The 23,744-nt window shown below is 39.2% G+C and overlaps 1 protein-coding gene across 1 annotated transcript in view; it reads left to right on the top strand.

The window, feature by feature from the left end:
• HECW2 (HECT, C2 and WW domain containing E3 ubiquitin protein ligase 2) overlaps window positions 1-23,744 on the top strand; it is a 146,801-nt gene that overhangs the window by 65,765 nt on the left and 57,292 nt on the right. Inside the window, exons 3-6 of the mRNA XM_066553179.1 lie at window positions 5,373-5,480; window positions 16,917-17,011; window positions 20,909-20,984; window positions 22,781-22,950. Coding sequence (XP_066409276.1) covers window positions 5,373-5,480; window positions 16,917-17,011; window positions 20,909-20,984; window positions 22,781-22,950 — 449 coding nt within the window. The remainder of the gene's footprint in view (window positions 1-5,372; window positions 5,481-16,916; window positions 17,012-20,908; window positions 20,985-22,780; window positions 22,951-23,744) is intronic.

Here is a 23,744-nt window from a genome sequence, read left to right as displayed (position 1 = left end):
GGAGTGAGGCCTCAGGTGATAAAATTTATCTTCTCCTTTGGATGTGTCCTGATGTGGTTTCTAAGTGCTTTTAAGCATATTTTGATTATAAGGAAGAAATATGTTTAGTTCATTATATCAGTAAACACAGTTCCACTTCTTTATTGATCACGCATGGATTTTTATTTCTAGTGTTTCTAGAATTAAAATTATTAGAGGTTACCAAAGTGAAAATATGGCACAGAAGTTAGCGTTGCAGACTTTCCCAGTCATTTGCCCCAAATCCACTGTTCGTATTCTTTGGAATGTTCTAGCTAGTCTTACATTTTGGTGACAGTCTTTTTTACTATTTGGAGGTCTGTGCTCACACTGAAAAGCAGAGTGCAATTGCTGGCATTGAGATTGAGGTATTTGGAAGTAATGCAGTAAAATGCATGTCAGTTAGTTTTTTGTTTTATATTGGAAATGCCATCCTAGAGATCTCCTGAGGTTGGCTCAAAATCAAGTTAGAAATATTCTCCAATGCAAATTAACCACAAACCTGTTACTTTTAAAGACTAAGTGAAATGATGGAGTAAAATAGGTAGGGGAGGGACCTTTCTTGGTAGGATGTTTATGAGAGAAGCTGATGGCAGATCCACAGATCTCAGCCTTGGACAAAACTAGATGTAGCCTTGCTATTCTCCACCCTTCCAGCACTGCTGATCCTCACTGTAAGAGAAGACCTGCCTAGAGAAATAAATGAGAGTGATGCTTTAAAAGCTTGGTACCAATACTCCTCTTAATAGCTGAATGCATGGCACACGCCATCTTCAGTGCCAAAAATTTATTGACATCAGCCTAAAATGTGAAAGAAGTCAGCATTCTGACAATATGGACTTAATTTAAAATTTTAAATTGAAACTGAACAGTACAAACACTTCAAAAGATTTTGTGTAAAGCATCTTCCAGAAAGGGGTGAAAAATCAGAGACTGGGATCTAAATCCCAAAGGAGGATAAGAGAATTATACAGGGATACAATGGTGTTACCAACGTGATTGATCTTTTCTGAGCTAAGCTGCATGGATTTTTCAAGAGCTGTGAGTTAGCCATATATGGTAATAAAAGATGAAAATTGTTAAGTTGTATATAATTAAAGTTGACAATCAGAATCTATTAACATCACCTTTGCTCTGGTATAAGCATCTTTATAAATGTGTTAGAGTAAAGAGATCAGAATGCGGGAGTTTGAACCTCTTAGATTGCTATAGCAACCTTTGCTTATTGCACAGGAAAAAAATTAAATCAATGATATTTCCACACCAGGAATTTGTGACTTCTATAATGTTTTGGCATATTGAAGTATAAAAATCATTTATGTTGATGGAAGCAACCCTTTAATCACAAAACCTAGCACTACTGTTGACAGAAACTGGGACCAGATGATGAGTGCTGGTTTGCCTGCTCTGTGCACTGGGACTGTAAGACTTGTTTCAGATAATTTATCACTAGCAGTTCCTCTTCATCTGCTTATGAAAGACGGTTTATTTATCTGTTTGTTGCTTTAATCTATGCAAGATGACTCTGTGAGGTGATGGTTTCAGGTAGTTTATCCTTTTTTCCTAAGACAGGAATAATGAAAGATGTAAGACACAAAGAACAAAATGTTAACTCCTCAGAAGCCTCCTGACCCTGGATGTTAGCCACTGGCTTAGCACGGCTTCCAACACTCCGTAACATCCTTGTACAAAACTGGGAGTAGCAGATGATAAAACATGATTGTGCAGCCAGACAGGCTGCAGAAATGGGCAAACAGGAGTCACCCCTGACATTGGGATGGGCTGGGGGCTGACTCTCTGCAAATCAGTTTTGCAGAAGAAGACCTGGAGCTCCTGGAGGACAAATTGAGGAGGAACCAACAGTGTGCCAGTGCAGCTTTTCTTAATGCCAGGTTTGCCTGATTGTTTAGTAGTTAAATAAAGAAAACGCTGTTACTCAGAATGTTTTTGCTTTACAATGATTTCCAGGAGCATTACTCAGAGTGAAATTCCACACAATGATACATTTATTATTACGGCCTTTTTGTTGTAAAACATTATCTCATATACTCTGATTTGTTACAGGGGTTGCAGCTCTGAGAAGTTCTGTTCTGTAGTATTTTTTGTCTAAGAATTACTGAATATAGAGAGAAAGTGTGCATCTGGCATTGTTTTATTTCTTTCAGAAGTGTAGCCTCACTGGACAAGATACTGATGCAGTAAGACAGTATTTTGTTGCATATTTTATGTTCTGGGAAGAGATATTTATATCTACTCTTTGGCCCAGATTCTGGAACAGCCGCCAGTTTCACAAACAGCCACAATTATGTGCTAAAAGGAGACTAGAACTGCTTAGAATTGAAGTTCCCTATGGAATACATACATACATATATATATATATATATATATATATATATATGGAGAGAGAGACTTTGTATGCATGTATGTTTGGGAGAAGAGAAAAAAATGAGGGAGTGATAATTCTGATGTTGCTCTTTGTGCTCTTAAATGCTTCCCTTTTTTTGGTCAATATTTTAATGATTATTGTATACTTCGGTGTTTTCATGCCATGCATTTTTTTCCTTCAGTTTTTCTTTTTAAAATCCATGAACTGATGTTTGAAGTTATTTTCCCATATGCATTAGTAATGTTATTTTTCCCCTATGTGAATAGCATCATAAAAGTAGAAAAGACCCATCTGTTTCAGAAGAAAGTCAAAGCTGACCAAAATAAATTCTGTAACTTGAGTCGATTGCTGACAGGCAATGGTCTGTTAGCATTTTCCACCCCTCTGTCTCCACCACCTTCTGTTGCAGTGGCAGCATGCCTGTGGGCAGAGTATCAGTGATTTAGTCTTCATTGCTGCACAGGAGTCCGTTCCTTCATGAAAGGGCTGAATATCCAGGCACTTCTGTAAATGTGGAATTTTATTAAGTAAAGTGGAAGAAAGCGTTCTGCCTTCTTGTAACTACCAGCTAGGAATTTGAGACTCAGTTCGTGGAGGACCTTTTCTGAAGCTTACTAATATCCCTGTAAAAATTGCCATTGACTTTGCTTTGTGACTGGTTTAAAAAACAAGAGTTTGCTTGTGCCTTATTGTTGGAAATCTCACCAATAAAGGTGTATTTCATTGCTTCGGGCTTCGTTAATTTGTTGAACAAGATAAGAATAAAAAACTTATGGTTATAATATAGCAAATATCTGTCCTCCTTCTTAGAATCATGAACAGACTCTTCTCCAGTTGATTAAATACAGACATTCAGAACTAGAGCATGTTAGATGAGATGTTTACTGTCAGGAACATGTGTTCATTTACCTAGATGAAGTGAGAATGCTGAATAGCTTAAAACCCCTGTGTTTCAGCTAACTGGAATTTTTAAAGAATCTGCTCACTTTTGGGAGTGATATTTTGGATAACCAAGTACCAAGTTTATATGGTGGACCAGAACAGTCACTAATGTAGTGTTGCTGGAAGTTAAGCTGTGGTTTAACTTCCCAGTGTTCTGTGTGGAAGAAAATAGGGGGCCTTGGGATAGGAAGGCACAATAAAAAAAGTAAATGAATTCATCAACAGTTTATTCTTTTGGTTAGTGTGTCATTGCAAAGCACATAGAGATTTTTTTTTATAAGGCCTGTGGGGTGATTTACAGGCTGTACATTCAGTGCTCTACTTGATATACAGCTTTGGAAAAAAACCCCACAAAAACATGGGTGAGATGCAGCTTTGCTTACTCTCAAAGTTTTTTACTGTAATGAAGAATAAATACGTGCAGTTTGGGATTTTACTGCCTGTGTGCCTGACTTTCTGATGCATTCAGTTTGTGTCCTATCGTGTTGATTCTGCACGAGAAGTTAAGCCTGAGGGCATTCTTTACAAGCTTGAGGATCACAAGTGTTAGGAGAACCCTCCTGTCCCTTCTCCTTGTGATTGAGATAATTGTGAAATTCTCCTGGACTTGTCATGATTATGAGGTGTTGAGACATCGGATTTCTAAAAATTCTCAAAGTTATCCATGGCTGGAGGCTTTAAAATGTCAGTAGCTTGCCATGACCCCTTCTTGATTCTCCAGAGCTCCTCTAGGTTTTGAGCAGTGTGCAGAATTCCAGTGTGTGGTAGTGTTCTGTATGTTGGTTTGGTGGGATGAGATGTACAGACTGCACTCATCATAATTCATGTACACTGAGATGAGCCATCAGAGTGAAAGGGAGGAAGAGAAGCTTTAATGTGAGTTCATATTTTTAAGACAAATGTAAGAAAGCTGCAGTGTTTATTATTCTTTCATGAATGGATATCTAAAATGTAGGTGACAATTGTGTAATCTTATGTGAAGTTCCTACCAAAGTACAAAGGGAAAATGCTTGAATGGATATGAGCTTCATGAACAAAGCCACAGTAGACTAGATTCTTAGTGAACTCTTTTTAAATTTGTAGAATGCACTAAAATGTATAAAATAAAATAATTTTTTTTAAAATTAAGATTAAAAAATATGCAATACCACTGGAAAGAATTAGGATGTTGCATTTGACATCATAGGTGTAGTTCTTGTCTAGTCTAGTTAACAAACAGCTGCTGAAATGCACTGATAAAATGTCATAATACATACTTCCAAAGAACTTCCTGTACAAAAAGGTTAAGTTGGATTTATGTCAGCTTTGTCCATGTCATCAGAACTAACCTTCTTGCCCTTTAAAACAGCTTTTTTTCCCTGTTTTTTTTTTCATTCATTTGGTGTTCTGGGTGCCTGAATACAGACTGGAAGATGAAACGGCCCTAAGAGTTGTGTTTGTTAGGACAAAAATCTTAATTTGAGATGGAGTAAAACTGATATTGCTAAGCTGCTCTGCAGATACTATTTGCTTTGAATGTTTTCTCTGAATGTATTTTGCTGAATCTCTCCTTTCTAGCTCGGCTTACTGACAGTTCTGCACTTTGGGTCTCTAACTGGATACCCCTAATTACAATTCTGCATTTCCCAGCTAGGGAATGAATGCTAGATTTTCACATCACAGAGCAGGACTGGTGTATGACATGGTGTGGTAACTCTGGTATGCAGTTTCAATCAACTCTACACTTCCAATAGCCTCTCTGTTGGAATAGGGAAGTTTTGGAATTTAATACTGTACCTTGGCAGGTCACCTTTTACAGGAAGCCATATATTTACTTTGGCTGTATGTCTGTCTGCTCACTCTGCATAAATTGATCTATCAAGTGTACAAGAGAAGCTATTTATCTTTTGCCAGTTAATTTGATTTCTTTATTTTTTTAATTTAATACAGTAATTTTTTGTATTTGGGCCTCTTGGAACAGAAAGCCAAGAAAACTTCTATTTTAAATACTGCTTGCTGAAATTATTTTTTGTCTTCCCTCCTTCAGATGAGAACTCTCCAGCCAATTTCTGGGATTCCAAGAATCGGGGAGTGACTGGCACGCAAAAAGGACAAATTGTGTGGCGAATTGAACCTGGCCCCTACTTTATGGAATGTGAGTACCTATTTATGCAGTGCATATTCCAAGGCAGGTCAACAGGGTGGTATTTGATACCCATTTCATCAGTCCCTCTGATGAAGCAGGGGAATTGATTGTGTTGCTCTCGGGGGGAGCATTTTCCAGTGCGTTTGCACAGACACCATAAAAACAGAGTTGAACTTAGAGGTACATTTGTATTCTAGTGATGTTCTTAGCACATTTCACTTTAGGGGAGGAAGGAGTTGCCTTGTGTGGTGTGATGTGGTATATACACATTGAAAGATGAAGTCTCTTCCCACAGAAGTTCCAAATTTCAGCTGGCCAAATATTAATAGTAAGTGTGTGTAAAGGAAAAGGTAGTAAGCTCATAATGCTTGCTGATGTTTGTTAGTGGGAAGGTTGGATTTGACTCTAGGAAGTGCCAATGTCCTGTTCAGTTGCATCAGAATTTCTCAGCTGAAGATTTGTTGAGCTGGAAAATCTGCTGGGCAGTTAGGAAATACTGAGTCTTTATGTGACTGAAATAAAAAGCCTTCAGTTGAACTGTGTTGGTAGTCAAGCTTCAAACTGAAGAGCTGCACCACTCCCACAGATGAGCAGGATTTATAGGAAACTGAGCTACTCTGCTGTGGACTGGGTTTTTTTCTTTGTTGGTTTTTTTTTGCTTTTTGATGAAGCTATGCTATCCTACCATATGAAGCATATGATCCTAAAGAAACGGAGGTTCTAATCGTAGGATGTTGTATCAGAGCTTGCTGGAAACTCTGATGTGCCAAGCATCAAAGTGGCAATCAGTCCCAGAAGAGCTCTGAGTTGCTCTACCACCTGTTTAGCCTCACAGTAATGAATCCTCTTTCATAAGTTAAAAAAAAAAATAAAAATACTCCCACTCCTTACTTCACTGCAGTGAAGTAAAACACTGCAGTGCTGCTTACTTAGGTCTTGGCAGAAATTTTTATTCTAATTAACTGATAGAACAGTAATACATGTATTTTAAGAGGTGTTGTATACCCTCTACTAGAAATAAATATTAAAGCTTCCTATTTCTAGAACTCATCATTGAATCTTGCCAAGTTGCCCTATGTGTTACACAGCATACTTCTCAAAAAAAAAAAAAGAAAGAAAAAGGACCTGAATAGGATAAAATTAAATTCCATTTTAGGAGTTCATTACATTACAATGACTGAACTGAAGAGAATGCTCAAGAAAATAATAAAGATAGTTAACATCCCTGGTGCCAAAGACACTGGTATATTAAGGCAGATTAAAATGTCTGTTGGTAAAGTTCATTGCCTCATCTTTCTTGTACATGAACTCCTTCAGGGATGTTTGTATCTTTTAGCTGGTTATGTGTTGCTCCATAGTGTATTGAGGTGAGGCTCTTGAATAATATTTCCATTTCATGTTAGTAACCCAAACTAATGCTTCAAGTACTACTAGTTTAATCAGCTGCAGCTGACTTTGCAGTTTGCAACTAACTGCACATCACAGTCAGCTGAAAGGAAGTGCAGGATGTGTGTTCTTCAGTCATGGTGAGCTTCACTAACACCTCTGCTGCCATACAATGAACAAGAGACAAGCAATTGTGCAGCAGCTGACAACTGTAAAAGGGAGTGTTTATGAGCATATGTTGCTATAGCACATGGTATGGTAGATAAATATGTCACCAGTGACACTGGTGTTTCTAGTGAGAGGTCAAAAACTGCACTGAAACACTTTAACGAATTTCTGATTCCACTTTTTAAACGAGAGGTCTGTGACCATGTTTGCTCAGCAAGGTTTTTCCGTGTAACTTATAGATGGTGAAGCAACACTGATGCAACTACAGGCAGCTGCTCTTTTCCATTTGTTTTCTATTCCTCAGCTCAGTAAGTCACAGCAGGGGCAAACGCAGCAGGTGGCTGTGCCCTCCAGGTACAACTGCGCTGTCACTGTGGTGCAGTGCCAGGCCGGGTGTGGGAAGAGCTGTGCTGTGGGGTTCTTACCATGCCCTGCAGACCTGGCACTGCCCAGCCTGTGCCAAACTTAGCTCCCCTGTTAACCTCCTTCTTCTGTTGTGGTGGAGATATGATTTGTCTCTCAGTCTAGCACTGCACGTGATGTCCCTGTCACAGCAAGAGGGAGAGACAAATGAGGAGTCTAACATTTCCAGTAAACATGTGCCAGATTATTAAATTTAAGGTATTTCTGATGCTTTAGTCCACCATTGTTTTCCACATTTGGGAAAGAGCTCTCCAGTTGTATATTTCTTACGTTTGTCTATGTGAGGTAGAATACACGAGATACCATGGTCATGGTACATGGGGTTTATCATATTTGCTCCTCACAGTAATGACATTCAGCAGACTGTTGCCAGTATCCCTGAATGTTTGAAGCAGCAGATCCATAAGGGGGGCAACATCTGGGGGACCAGTATGAACCAAATGTGTAAATGGATCAATCTAAACTCAATTGGAGACTAGCCACAGCATAGGAATACTCATTGCATCCAGTCTGCTCTCAGCTGGGACCAGTATTTGACCTGCTCAAGTGTGGTTTTTATTGGACGGTTTCAAGGACAAAGATGTTGTGGATGCTGTAGGTAACTTGTTCTAATGCTGTAGTATTGTTCCAGCTAAAAAGATTTCTGTGACATCCAATAAGAATGGCTATAGCTTAAACTTGGGGCCATTGCCCCTTTTAAAATCTCTGATAGAACTGGAAAGAGTAGAGATAGTAACATTTGTCTTGCCTTTAACTCCTCTTCACCACACTAAACAGCTCCTTTAGCCTCTTCCCATATGTCACATTTTATCCATCCCAATCACTTTTGTTGCCCTCTGCTCTGCACTATCCATTTTCTCTTTGCTCTTGAACCAAGGGACCCAAAACTAGACACAGCATTCCTCACCAAGTACCAAGCAGAGGAGAACAGTACTTAATTGCCACCTATATACTGTGATACCTACATGATTGCAGGTTCCCTGTTCTACCTGTACTCAAGGAGAGGAAGGAAATGTTTTCTGCAAGCCTGAGAAACATTGAACCTGCTCTGGCAATGATGATGCTCATTAACAGACTTATGCTAAGTCACTACAATAATCCTTTAGGATTTACACTCAAAAGTGGCCTAAAGTTGTCATGTTGTTTTGGGAAGAAAGGGAATGTAAGTCACTAATGTTGGATAATGAGTTGTGTTCAGTCAGCATGCACTTAAACCAAAGACTCTGGATGTGGGTTTTCCCTGGCAGTGTCACAGCCTAGGGACATTATGTATCTGTTCACCAGTAATATCTCTGGAGGGTGAAGTACAGAGAATTATAGCATTGCTAATGAGCCATATGCAAACAAATCTCATGCAGAAGGAGTATTTCCATTTTAATTACATTAATGTTAGCCAGTGGGAGTCAGCTGGGTTAGGCCTTGGACTCCTTCTGCAAAAAGATTTGTATCTTTTAAGAAAAACATTTTATGCCTCAGTTTGGGAATCTGTTTTTCCATGAGTGTAATTATAAACTTATTTATAGTTTCACCAAGGTCTCTCAAATTTATGCTTATGTTTAAGGTAGACTTGGATAAACATTTTTCTGAATTTCACATTACTGTGTGTCTGTAGTCTTGTAGCTCAGTATTAAGATCACTTAATTTATTCATCTTAAAAATCCCTCCCTGGGGATTCAATATCTCCTACTTTTCCAAGAAAGTAACATGTTAAGGCATAGTTTGCCATCTGCTCTATTCAGATCAAGCAACCTGCAGAAAGAAGGGAGGGGAGAGTTTCCTCTTTGTTCTGAAAACAGACGTTAATTCCCCTCAAAGCATCCAAAATTAGCAAAAAAAGGATGATCAAAGAAAACTCTATTTGTCATAGACAAAAATCAACACAAAAATTCTGTAGGCTCTGCTCTGGAAGGGAGAATCAAAGGAATCAACAGTGAAATAAAGAGAAATGAACTTAATTCCAGAAAAACAAGCAGCCTCTGAGGGGAGTGGCTGAAGAAGGGGAGGGAGGAAATATTATGCAGAGGAGAAGGAAAATATTTGCAAAATACCAAGTCCAGCTCACCATCACAAACAGCCAGTGTCCTTAAGATGTCACCTTGAGAGAGTGTGAGTTGCTCTGAACTGCAGAGCCAGCCAGTACAGAGGCAGGTGTTTGTTCCTCTTGCGTTTCCCTGGGGAAGGAGCAAAAGTGCTTTGTAGGCATGAAAGGGAACTCAGTCATTTTAGACATTCAAGAAGGTGAGTTTGAGGATCAATATGCCTGATATGCTGTTTCCTCACATAGCAGAGGTGGCTTTCAAACATCCTGCTCTGAGACTTGCTAGAATGTGAGCAAATGAAAACAATGACTCACTCACTGGATGGCTCTGTCAGGTTTTTTTTGGTGTGTAAACTACAGAAGGATTGCTAAACCCAACTTTACAATTTTCACCCTCCTGTAAAAGGAAGCAAGTTCAAGGACTATTATCCTAAACAGGTAGCAGTAGTGGGAAAGTGCAACACAGCTTAATGCTTTTGCATATAGTATGGTCATCTGGTATTTAGCATGGCATCAGGCTGTTCAGGCTTCCCAACGTTGGGGCCTTTACTTTCTGGTGCAAGAGAGGTTTCAGTTGCCCCAGCAATGATTTCAGATGGCAAGTGTTTCTCTGGCTATAGCAGTCTGTGAGCTTTGGATGGAAGCACAACACCCTTTGGGGCATTGTGCTGGAAACAGAGTGGATCGAGGTGGTATTCTATATGGAGAACAGAGGTAACAGAAAGATGGAGTGAAATGATCCATAGGAAGGCTGGTGATAGAAAAAACACGTGAGAAGAAGTGTGAGATTTATTTGGGATAGCTACTATCAGCTGCTGCTCATTCATAATCTGCAGCTTGCAAGTCAGGTTTCTGCAGTACAGAGAAGGGCAGGTCATGATGGAGATGCCATGGCAGGGAGATCAGCATAGGACAGTCCCTGCCGTGCAGCAGGTAACTGGTGCTTAAGCACTTCCATGTGCAGTGTGCCCAGAAGTGAAAAGCTGTACATATTCCAGTAGGTGAAGCAGGGGGTGGTTACAGTTCAGCACTATGGATGGGCATGTGCTCACTCTTGATTCTCTGCCATAGTCCTGCCTGGTTTATTAGCACAGGCTTAGGCTGAGAGCCTGCTTTGAGATTGTATTGGCCTTGTATTTATAAGTTGTAGTTTTGGTCCCATGAGTGTTAATTACAGTGTCCACAAGAAGCACCTTCACCTACTTTACCTACCTTTGTTGTTATTTATACCATTTGATGTCATAGTCATTACTGTCAGTAGAATAGAAATACATTGATTTGCATATATTTTCTTTAGCAGTGCTATGGCTTTATGCTGTGAGCAGTAATCCACAGTGGCAGCTGTTGGGATTCATCCAGAGACTGCCAGTCTTGTCACATCAATCATTTCTAAATCCCCCCTGGGATGTTTGTGGTTAAATTACTTCTGGTGCCACACTGCGATACTTGGATGCAGTGACTGCACAGATGCAGTGTGTTTTGAACTAAGATCTCGTTTGTGGCATAGAATCACAGAATAATTTGAGTTGGAAGAGACCTTTAAAGTTCTCTAGCCCAGCCCCCCTGCAATGAGCAGGGGCGTCTTCGACAGGTCAGGTTGCTCAGATCCCTATCCAACCTGATGTTAGGTGCTTCCAGGGACTGGGCACCTACCACCTCTCTGGGCAACCTGTGCCAGCATTTCAGCACCCTCACTGTATAAAGTTTCATCCTTAGGTCTAGTCTGAATCTACCCTATTTTAGTTTAAAACCATTATCCACTGTACCTGGTAAAAAATCTGTCCTCATCTTTCTGATAAGCTCCCTTCAAGTACTGAAAGGCTGCAGTGAGTTCTCTTCAGAGCTTTTTCTTCTCCAGGCTGAGCAAACCCAACTCTCCCACCCTGTCTTCATAGGAAAGGTTCTCCATTCTTCCAATCTCTTGATGGCCTCCTGTGGAATCACTCCCCTCCTATGCTGGCCCCAGAGCTGATGCAGGGTTCCAGGTGGGATCTCAGAGCAGAGGGGCAGAATCCCCTGCCTTGCCCTGCTGCCCTTGGGGCTTTGGATGCAGCCCAGGACACGTTTGGCTTTCTGGGCTGGGAGTGCCCATTGCTGGGTCATGTCCAGCCTCCCCTCCACCAGCTGCCCCCAAGCCCTACTCAGCAGGGCAGGTCTCGGTCTGTTTGTCCCCCATGAGTAAGAACATGAGTATACTAAGAGATATATTCAGAAAACATGGTAATATATGTGTTTGCATTACACTGGTACCTTGTTAAAAGTGAGGTTTTATGTGGAGTTCTTGGTATTCAGTTCCTATTTCCATGAAATTATAACTTTTGCAAAAATAGTGTATTAGGACTGAAATGCCTTACTTTATAGCTAGAAAAGCAGACTCCCAGTTCTCTTTTTTTGTTAAAAGCTGATGGATATCGAAGGAAAAAAACCAAAACAGTTTAATAATTGAACTTCATATACTTTTATCTTTTAAGGGCTACTTGTAACTAGAAGTATGAATAGAGTTTATTTCTTGTAATGGTTTTGGCCATAATGGTCAATGTTAATGAATGTTCTATGAATGTAGTCCATTACTTGTGTCCAATCTTTATATTTTTACCATTCAGAATTTTACCAGAGTTAAATTCTGTAAAGGTCATGGTTTTCTCACATGGAATTGTTCTGAGCCTGGAACATTCATCTGTGCAGTGCCCTGCAACCAGTGCCCTTTCAGTGGTCTGTCTGGGGACTCATGGTTATTGTCCCTACTCTATTTATAGACATATTCACTCAGTTAGAAATACTTCTATTATTCTTCTGCTGTTTTTTTATGTTGTCTCTTAACAGCTATTTTTGAGTATCAAAAATAACTGAAACAGGATCAAGTCTTGTATTTTTTACATTTGGGGCAGGCTTTGTTGACTTCCTTATGCACATAATACATGTTTTGTTTTAAAGGTTAGACTATAGTTAAATATTTTGCCAAACTGGAGCATAATAGTCAGTGTTCTTGACTATTATTAAATAAGAATCTCTGATGACAGCAAAGTGAGTGGGGCTGGTAGGGATAGGGATGCTCTGTTACCTGAACAAGCATTTGTCCACATTCCCTTTGAAGCAGGTTAGATGGAAAGACCACTGGGACATAAGCATTTTCTGTTATTGATCCTACTTTAGCTAAAAGGCTTTCTGTAAGTCACTTTGTAGGTGGTCTGCCTAATGTTCCTGTAAAATAAAGTCTGTGATAGACCTGCTGAGAGAGATAGCAACTACCTGAGGGCTGCCAGCTTTGGCCCTTGCATTCTGCTGCTTGTTTGCTACTGTCCCGTTGAAAGTAATCAAAAATGCACATGCTGAAAGTGATGCAGAGAAGAGAATGCTAAATGTCCAAACAGAAATGTTGAGTTCACTGTACTGTCACACTACAGAAAAGTTCAACAGGCAGGACATGCATAGCACTGCTAAATTTCTGCAGTTGTCTGTCAGGTTCAGATGGGAAAAAATAGGATTTAAATCTGTAGCTTTTTCATGGATTGCATCTCCCTTTATAGCTTTGTAAAGCATGAATGTGAGTGACTTCATTTGTTCTAGTTTTCTTAAATAAGTTTTGCAGAACATGCTCTCATATTTTTCCAATGAGTTACTGTTCTGTCAGCTTTTTCCTCAGTGAATGTTGGAGGACATATGTTTCTGTCTGCAGAGAGCTATGGATTCAGCCCAAGTACCTTCTGGGCACTCAGCTGCAGTGGCCAGGAAGTTTCAGCTGCTGTGCAGGTTCCATACAGTGAACCAGGAGCACTGTTTTGCTCTAGAGACTGTTCTGTTGTAACCCAACTTAGATTTGACTTCTTTTTTGAGATGTATCTGAGATTATCCCTTCTCAGTGGAGATGGTTCCACCTCTAATATATGTGTTTTGTTTCACTAGGGTCTGTCTGGAGCAAGCTGTTCTCATAGCAAACACACTTGCTTTCCTGCATTATCAGTCTCCTGGAAAGAATGCATTCTCCAAGCATTATGTTCATGTATTTATGTATTCTTAGTATCTTTCTTTAATGAAACATTCTTTTGATGAGCTAAGGTAAAGTATTAAAGGCAGTAAAAAAGTAGTTAGTGAGGAACATTGGGGAATTAGTGATGTTTTAAACCCAAGCTGTTATTTAGTGTAAGCTGATCCCTTTATTATTGAAGAGGCAAAAGTATATGGTCCATAGAGGTAACAGCACTATAATTTCATGCAGGTGTTCTTTTGAAATTCAAATGTCAATGTTTGAGTCCCAGAAACCTTTACTGATTCCAACTGATTTGTGTAATGGAGCTATAAGACTATGGTTATGACATAGTAACAGCTATTAGCTTTAAAAGAAGGGGAATAGGGTTTCACAGAGTTTTCAGATTAATTAACATTTATATCACTTTTTATATGGCCATGTGATAGCTTTGAAAGAATCATAAATCCCCCCAATTTAATTTTTGGCTTATTTTTAATTAAAGAAGGAATTTATTGTGGTCTGTATGTCTGCAGGAATGTCAATTATAAAAGGACACGTGTAGTATCTAAAGTACATTAATTTTTCCCATGAATGAAAATTCTTTTGTGTTCTGAAACATCTTATTTTCTTGGTCCTGTGGTCAGGTACAGATGTATCTCCTTTGCTGGGTTTACTGCTCTTAATGTTTTCATTAGGGATCCCATGCAAAGCATTCTCATTAACCTGTTGAGTTAATGAGAATGCTTTGCATGGGATCCCTATGCAAAGAATTAGTAGGAAAGGAAAAAGGGAAATGCCAGTTTCCCCCTGAAGGCAACACATAAAAGTAAGGGGGCAGGAGAAATGAAAGAAACTGGGAAAACTTTGTAGGTGACACATGCTAAAGTGCATTTAGAGTATGGAATAGTTCAGAGGAAACCTGTGGGTTAATATGTTATTGAACTCATTTCTCAAAATACTGAAGTCCTGTTTGCAGGTAATTGAACTTACTGCTGCCTTAGAACACATCTCAGAACATCAGCTGTAACTACCAGATCAGCCACAGATACTTTTCAATAGATTTAGAGGTCAGGAATCCATGGGTCATCAAGAAAAACCTCTTCTAATCCAGATTTTTTTTCTGATAGCACCACACAAGACATGTCAAAAAGCTACATCCTCAGCTGCTTTGAACTTACAGGGTTCCTTTGAGATCTCTTCTTCTGTTAACATTAACTGCAGTTCCTAGCGTTATTAGCCAAGAAAAAAACCACTTTGGTGTCTCTTACCCTATGAAGTGTTTGTATTGTTGCTGTGTATAAGATCCAGTCTTGCAAATCCATGCTCGTTTTGCCAACATCTGCATGCCTATCGTGGGTAGCCCATTTTTCAATTTTGTGCTGAATTTCAAGCACAGCTTCTCTTGTATTAATCCCACTGACACAGTGCTAACAGCTGATCTGCCATTTCTCTAAATGCAGTGCTGTATAAAGCCCAAACTGAATCAGTGCTGCTTCTGCTGGCAAGTGGGAGAAGAAGTCTAATTGTCATGTTTTTAAGTGCTCTGCTTTTTCTAATTATTTCTAGCAATAAGTCCTGAAGTTTGGTATTTTGTTTGTTAGATTGAATTTTTTTTAATTTAGTGTACCTGAAAGGGAATGTCAGATCCATTTCTTGAATCAAGCATTTTTCTATCACCAGCCATATACAGGTATTGAAAAGTACTGTATGCTCATAGAAGTCATTGAGAGAAAGAAATATGAGGATGCAAAACTTGTAGTATTGCATTTCAGCCTTTAGATAAATGTACCTGTCAGTGTAGTGAGAGTATTTGTCCCCCATTGCATTATGGATTGTCTGTGGATAGAACCAGCAGCTGGTAAACTTTCTATTGCTAGATTCTCTTTGAAAGTGATGAATTGACAGAAGATAGTCACAGCAGACTGGATAAACAGCAGCTCCAGAAACTCTGAAAATTAAGCTCGGGTTGCAATAAAAGTAAACAATGCAATAAAAGCAGGCAATATGGCTGGAAATTGGAAGTTTTGGTTGGAATAGTACTCTGTCTTAACCATGCTCTCATGTAGCCATAATATGTTCTCAGTATGAATAAGAGATGCTCAGACTTGAGTTCTTGTTACTTAGTATGTGCATTTTACAATGTGGAGAGTCCAGTACTTGGTATAAATCCTCCCAAATTTTGCAAGTGCTGAACCTCTGATTTTATGTGAGTTAGAAATTCTTGTGAGTCCTGGATACAAGCACTGTTGGTAGGTAAGCAGAATTGCTCAGTCCAGGAGGAAACTAACCCATAGTCCTGCCTGATGAGTTTTAAGTCTCATAAATCTTTGTAGGTGATTAGAAATCCTGTCTGCATTTTGAATTTTGCTGTAAAGCTTGTGGTAAATAGAGCATGTTTTGTCTCTGTGTGTGAACTCATCTGTGAGGAGGAGGAAGTGGGCTCAGCAGCTTCTCCACCTCCTGACTCCCTGGAGGCACTGTCAGCCAGACACTTTCCTTTGAAGAGTTGTTCTGAGGTGTCTCCTCTTTGTTCTGGGAGGAAGATAGTAAATAAATGTTGATATGTAACTGCAGCAAATTTAAAAATAAATAATCCTTTTTGGCTGAGCAGCATTGCAGAGTGGGTTTCTGCGTAGGGATTAGTGGGTACCTCAACCCTCAAGGAATCAGGCCATATATGTCTCAAAATCTTACACCAAACTGGGGTTTTGTACTTCAGGACTACTGACATATTGTTAAACCAAGCAGAGGAATTGAACTGCCAAGACTTTCATACACATCCTGTGTCTGAACTGGCTGCTGTAATTTCTGCCTGCCTTTGGCCATTGCTGTCTGCCTGTGGCCATCTCTGTGCCCAGGGGTAAAACCCTCATCAGCCTTACACAGAAGAGTTATCCCAATGGAGAAGGAAAACAGACATTGTTCCAGATAGGGAAAATCCCAGAGGATCAAGGGCAGCCATAATTATAGTTGTTCTGCTTGGTTGAAAGAATGCAGAGGAACTACAGTGGAGGTCAGGCTCCAGTTAAACATAATACTCTTTTGTTTGCAGCAAATGCAGTTTAGCAAACAAAACTTTAATCAGTGGGACCAGAAACATGGTTCAACATTTACCTTTCCTGTGTTCTGATATATAAAGTGATTCCAGCTTCTTTCACATATGTGTCACGTTCTTCCAAAGTCCTACAAAATCATCCTAGCGGCAAATGTCTTATATGCCTTTTTCAGGGCTGATGATATAGTAGCAGAAATAAAAGTTGCAGAATTAGGTAAGTTATAATTTTTGTCTGTTAAGTAACAGAATGACCCAACACACAACAAGGATCTAACCAGCAGCTCTATTTTTAATTTCCTGTTAGGGTATTTCTGAAGATAGGTCACTGAATGCTGGACCCTTTTGTTGTGTCTCTTTTGCCTAGGGTCAGTCATGAAGTGTTTAATGTGGTTTTTGTTTTCTTTTCAGCTGAAATAAAGATCTGTTTTAAATACTACCATGGTGTTAGTGGAGCCCTCAGAGCTACTACTCCATGTATCACTGTGAAAAACCCTGCTGTGATGGTGAGTTTAGCCTCTTTGTTCATTGTATTTGTGGATGATTTATTGATAAGTTTTATAAAATGACAGTAGTAATGACAATATTAACTGTCAGACCAACCCATCAATGTCTCCTACTTTTACTATTGACAACAATTATAAAAAAAAAAAGTGCTGTCTTACAAAACTATGAAAACTGGAAGGTTATTTTCATGGTTTTGTATTGCTCATAATAAAATAACAGTAAAAAGTCACTGGGCTTAACTGAAGTCTTTTATGCTAAGAATTTGACTTTGCTTGCATTCAGTTTTTTGCTACTTAGAGTTTTCTGTAATTTAACACCATAATAGAAATTTTTCACATGATTATATAACTGAAACCATGTCCAGAGTCTCCATTTCTTCCTATTTCTTAACTATTTCCTGGTATTCAGTGTGAAACTGTTGCAGAGATGGCAATTGTTAGTATGAATTAAACTGGAAAAAACTCTGCTCTTGCAAAACTTACTGAATTCTTTCAGTGTTCATATACCATTGAAATTTAGTAATTCCCTGATTATCAAGAAGTATTGTCTTAGTGCATTTGTGTTATGAGACTTGTTTACAAGTTTTAGAGGAGTTTTTTTAGTTGTTTACGTCGCAGTGGAATAGTTGTTAAAGCAGTGGCAGAAAAGGCTTCCAAACTTGAACCATGGTGCTTTTGCTACAAGTGATTTATCTATCAGGTTAGTTCTGCAGCTAAGCTTCAGCAAGTTTCACAGTGCCTTTGATTTGTTGATGTTAGCTGCCAAATATTTAAGATCACAACTGTCAGGGTGGTGTCCTGACAACTGCAGTGTTGAGGGTGCAGTAAAGCAGAAATTACTCAGACTGCATAACATTTATTCTGAACTTGTGCTTTTTCAGTGTTGTGTATTATATACATAACATGCTATGGTTATCTGACACTAAATGTGCTGTACTAGACTTTGTATCTATAATATCCAAATGTGTGTGGGTTTTCTCTTAGCATTACCAACCTAGGTGGTAGCATCATTTAATTGTCAGATCTCAGTATGAGTAACAGTTTCACAGATGCATACAGACTCGATACTTTACAGGAGAAAATGTGTCATAGTTAATGAGCCTGCCAGCTACTGTCTTTAATCAATTTATAAACTAAAGACGGGTAGTCTGATTTTGAGCAAGAGGAAAAAATGCATCCCAGAATAACCCTTATAATAGGCTGAGTGCTGCATTATATCATTACTGAGAAGCAGAGTGATTATACTGAGTGGAGAAACCACTTGAACTTTTGTATTTTCTTGACCTTATCGTATTATCCACCAGCAGTTTTGAGAATCATTGAACAAAAGGACATCTGAACATCTCTCATCTAACTATGCATTTAATGACTTGGTAGTTACCTGGAGGGCTGTCTTTGAGAATCATGGTAATTCTGAAGGCTTATACCAGCTTTTGCTCTTTAAATGTCTTTCATTTGAAAGGTAATGCAGGGTCCTGGCTATTGTACAGAATTCACACACCTGCTGAAGGGGTAATTTTATATAAACATTTTTGTTTGCGTTAACAGTGCAGCCTTCCAGAAATAGAGAGCTGTTAGATTTCCTGATGAGAATGTTGTATGACAGTTCAGATGATACTTCCTAAAAATGTCAGATTGGGTTAGTTATGTGTAAGTAAACCTGTTGTTAAACATTAAAACTTCACTGCATTTCCGTGGTTTTGGTGATGAGCTTAAGAACTGTGCAATAGAGACCACTGAGTTCTCTTGGTACTGGTTCTGTCTTTTCTTAGAGAAGTGCTGTTTGAGGAAGTGGTAAGAGTCAAGGTATTCTCACTCCCTTTTTTATGGTGCAATAAATTCCTTGCTTACTGGGTTTTTTCATACTGATGGTGTATCACACCAGGTATTTAATTCCATCATATTTTCGGATAAGCAGCTAACATTCTGTTGTGTTACTTTGGCTCAGAGGAGATAGAAGGCCTGATGGAGCATTTAGAAACACTGTGTTACACCAGATGACATGGCCTTTGTGCTGCAAAACTCTGCGTGTATGTGCTGGGATGAAATTTTTCACTTGGGGCAGAAGAATTGAAACTGCTCTTTAGATCATAATGGAAAAGGAAGAGATTGTATAGAAAAGTCATGGAAGTGCTAGGGAACATTGTCACTGTTCATGTTACTATAGCTGAATTGTCGGTTCATTCTGTTTTCTACAATATGAAGTTAGCAATAAAAATTATGTTATTTGAATGGAGTCCAACTTGTAGCAGAAAAACAGGTATAGAATGGGGAAGGCCTTTTTGTTGATGAATAACATTTTTAACAAGGAAAACAGTGTGTGCAGAAATAAACCCAAAAGAGGAAACTGGAATACACAGCATTCCTGTGGCATTGCCTGGACAGCATTGCTATCACAGTGGGATCACTCTCACTGCTTCCATGGTATCTGTCTGTGGACAAGGGGACAGTGATCCAGCTGGAATTAACCCATTGCTTTTGATGCCTTCATAGTTTTGCTACCACCTGCCACTACTTAGGCATCTGTATAAAATCACTGGCATAATAATGTCATGCTGGGTGGAAAAGGGATAGTTCTGAGCACTCTGGTGAGGCTTGTCTTGCCCTGAGAGGTGGGAAGTGCCCATGAAGCCAGCAGTGAGGGAAGGGAATGGACAAGCTGGTGAGTGGCAGTGCTTGCTGGCATGGGGTGTCCCCTGACAAGACTGCTGAGGCCCATGGGGATTCCAGGCCCCATCATCATGGCTGGTTCCTCATCACTTTGTCTGGAGAAATCCACGTTTGCTAATTCCACTGAAATTCTAATGTGCTTGCTGATCATCGTGGGAAGTATTTGAAATGATATTATTAAGCAGCTTAAAGCAGTATAAAAAGTAATGACTATGTGTTTGATGAATGCAAAGAAGCTTCCCTGTGGCTACTGCAGCTCCAGAGTCATTTATTCATCTGGTGACTTCAAACCACTGCTCAGGGCTGCCTCACATTCTTCATCTACAGTCACAGGTGTGCCCATTTTTATTCAGCTGATTTGCATCTTCCAATAGATCAGAGCCTGTTCTATCACTGGTATTAATCCTCAGTGTTGTGTTTGGCTCAGATTTTTTCTGTGTCACCTCTCCTGCCTGGGAGTGAGTGCAGTGCCTGCCCAGGGAGCCATTTGTCTTCAGAGATCTCTCCATTGATGTCTCTGTGATAGATTGTTTGGCTGGATGCACATCTCCTCTGTCTTGAAAGACAAATCCTTCTGCTAGTTGAAAGAGACAGACATTAATACAGGAGAAACTTTTATTCTGAAGTAGTTCTTTACCTAATAAGGGATTTCAGTAGAAACCAAACCTCAAAAATCTGTGCAGCATAAGCTTTTAGACCACATTTATATTTAGATGTCTGATGCGCTTTTCTGTTTGAAAGGAGCTTTTGTTAATAGAGCTAAAAGCTTTTTTAGTCTCTCTTTGATCTCTTTGCTTTTTTTTTTTTTGTTGCACACTAAATTATCTATTTGTGGAAAGTGACAAAAGTTACATGTGCTGTCACTGGACAGACAGCTCAGTGCTTTGATGTGTTTTACAAATCCATGCTGTTGTTTGTTATTTTACAAAAGGGAAAGCCGTAAGAGATACAGGTTTTTCTCTGATTAATATTGTCTGCATGTGTGTTAACCTCTACATGTTCTGTTGGGAAGATTTGGGCTACTGGTATATTAGCAGTGTGTGACATAAATAATAGATATTTTGCTGTAAACTAATGCTGTGGCTGAGGCTGTCTGGGGTAGCAAGGCAGTATTTGGTTAGCTTCTTCCCTAGCATAATACCTTAAAATTGTGTTATATCATCCTCAGGCATGTACAAAGCAGATGAAAACTTCTATGGTATATTTCTTTTTTTTCCTCTTCTTCAGATGGGAGTAGAAGGCACAGATGAAGGTGCTTCTGGAGCTCAGCACTCTAGGAAGTTGGTCAGCTTTACCCTATCAGGTAAAAAACAATACTTCTCTGTCTTTTACAAATTATTGTGTAAAAAAAAGTAAATTTCTGTTCTAAATAACATCAAAGATGGATTGCTTTTCTTCATTAGCCTCTGTAGGAGCACACTCTAGTGGCTTGAAAGATGTCATTTCTTTATAACTTCTGTTTGTTGAAAACCAGCCAGAATCATGGATCTCCAGGAGTGAAAGAAATGGATTTGATATATCCCAGCATGAAAAATTTAGGGAAATTTCCAGTTTGCACAAGGGACAGTTCCTCTCTGATTGAAGAGTGGAAAGCATAACTTGTAATTAAAATGTAGTCTGGCTCCATCACTTTGAAAAAAGCAATAGCTGAATGGTGATTTAGAAAGGGAAAAAAATTTCACTTGTAACAGAGCTAAGCTGTCACTACAGTGAAATAGCTGTAGTGGTGCAGTCTACCAGCTTCACTTGTTTTGATTAGCACTTTATTCCAGGGAAATCCTGTGTGAGACAGAAGCATATTCAGCTTGAGCAAAGGCAGATGAAATTCACTTCTGAATATTGAAGAGCTGACAATAAAATGTGCAGAAATTGTAGAGGTAGAGCAGAAAAAATGCACTGCTTTTTGGAGTGGCCTTTCAGCAGTCACCTGAGATAGAGCTGATAGGTTGTACAGACTCACATAGTGGACTATACAAGTAATTGCTTTGTGTGTTCTGAAAAACCTGTTTTGTTTAATATCTGTATAACTGTTCAACATCAGTTGTGATTCTGCCTGAGGAGTCCCATGAAATTATTTTGACTGATAGGCATGTGACTCGTGTCCTGTAATGTTTTTAGGTTGTTCATTTACACATGACTCTATTTCATCATGTTCCTGCTGTGTGGCTTAATTCTGAATTTTGGGTAGGATTCTTTTTTTTTTAGCAAATCCACAGGCATGGCATTTAAGTTTAGAGCAGTGAATTCTGCTGGATGTCTAAACTGTATGTGCCAGTTGCGTTGCTGCATGCAGCATACTGCTGTACTTAATGGAAAAAGAAAAGTCTTCTGATTCAGCAAACCTACAGAGAAACAGAAATATTTCACAGTTAAGTTTAAAATCTAATATTATATTAAAAAGTACCTCTTTATTTTTCTTGTTGCTGAAGCTTGCACTGTCATTGAAGTCCTTAGTCATGACAATATGCTCCTGGGAAATTATTATTTATTGTTGTAAGTTGTGAGGGCAGCAGTACTGAGGCTTCCCTAGGAAAAAAAGAAGCCTTTTCAGAAGACTTCGCCTCATTTTATGTGAGGTGGATTATCTGCTCTGTTGGGAGAAAATTGCATCAATAGTCCAGAGTAGACTTGGTAGGTTACATTTATCAAAGACTGAACTTTTGGAAAGTGTCTTTTCACTGCATTACCTCCCATACAGTTTTTTATCTTCTCACCCAGAAACAAAACAAGTACTGTGTGATTCATTTTGGGCTGTTTCTGTTGGGGTTTCTTTTTTTCTTTGAGTGGAAATACCTTAGATGCCTTACTGAGAAAAATATTTGTAGGTGAGCTACAAGTTTATGCTTTTTGTTTTACAAATAAGTGGAGGCTTGAATGTAAATGAGGATGTTGATACCTTCTTCCTTATATTCTTTTGGGAAAACACTTGATTTCCTGCTGTACACTGGATCCAGTTAATGTGTGAGTACTTTTAAGTTGCTTTATTTAGTAATCTATGGTGAATTGATTTCCTGGGTAATATTTTAGGAATACACTACTTTGTGAACTAGCTTTAATTTACTCAGTTCCTTTTTCCTTCCTTCTTGTTTTGCTTTTTAGATATTAGAGCAGCTGGACTTAAAAAAGGCATGTTCTTCAACCCTGATCCTTATCTAAAGATGTCCATTCAGCCAGGCAAGAAAAGTACATTTCCTACGTTTGCTCACCATGGCCAGGAAAGAAGGTCGACTATCATCAGTAACACAACTAATCCTGTTTGGCACAGAGAGGTAATGTATCCCTTCTGGGAGCTGTCTGCCAGCTGATGCAGCGTACCAGGCTTGCATTTTCTCCTCATGCATTAGGCCTTACTCTCTTAAAGCTGTGAGCTTATTTTGTAGCTAGTTATTTAAAGTGACAAAGAAATTTTGGTAATTTTAGGAACCCAGTTAGTGGGTAGAAGCAGTTACCGTCTGCATATTAAAGCTGGGAATTTAAGCTGCTGGCAGTTCATTCCCTTCTCTGCTAAAAAAAGGCTGAACTCACTTAGCCACCCTGTAGGTTTCATCAAACTGCAAAAATAAATTAATTGAAGCTGGATTATATGTTGTGAGAAGACTCTTTAAGAGAAGTTACACTACAAGAGCATTCATGCTCAGTGATTGCAACAACTCTTCATTTGGAAATGGAGTTTTCGTACTGCGTAGCAGGTGACAAATTTTCAGTTTTGTCAGGCTGAGGGGATGCTCTTTGATGTAGCCCCTGCAAGCTACACCTTGGCAGGAAGGAAAACCCAGGAGGGTGTTAGAGCACCACTCAGCAAGGGGGGAAACTGGTAGTCAGTCTGGCCAGTTTGTCAAACGTGCTTGTATTGGGTAAATTGTGCATCCCACGGAAGGAAATCAGTCCCACAACTGTCATTGAATGCAGGAGAGCCATGTCTGTGCTTTTGAAAATAAATGTTTATGTGGCAAAGTGAAACTGCTGACACACATCCATAGCCCTTTCAGGACTGGCAAGCGTGTACTGTGGTGAATGTTAATGTATTCTTTGGGAAGATGAAAATTGAGTAGGCTTTGGGGAA

Source organism: Molothrus aeneus, chromosome 7 (genome assembly GCF_037042795.1).
Source record: "Molothrus aeneus isolate 106 chromosome 7, BPBGC_Maene_1.0, whole genome shotgun sequence".
NCBI lineage: Eukaryota > Metazoa > Chordata > Aves > Passeriformes > Icteridae > Molothrus > Molothrus aeneus.
This window is presented reverse-complemented; position numbering and strand designations above follow the sequence as displayed.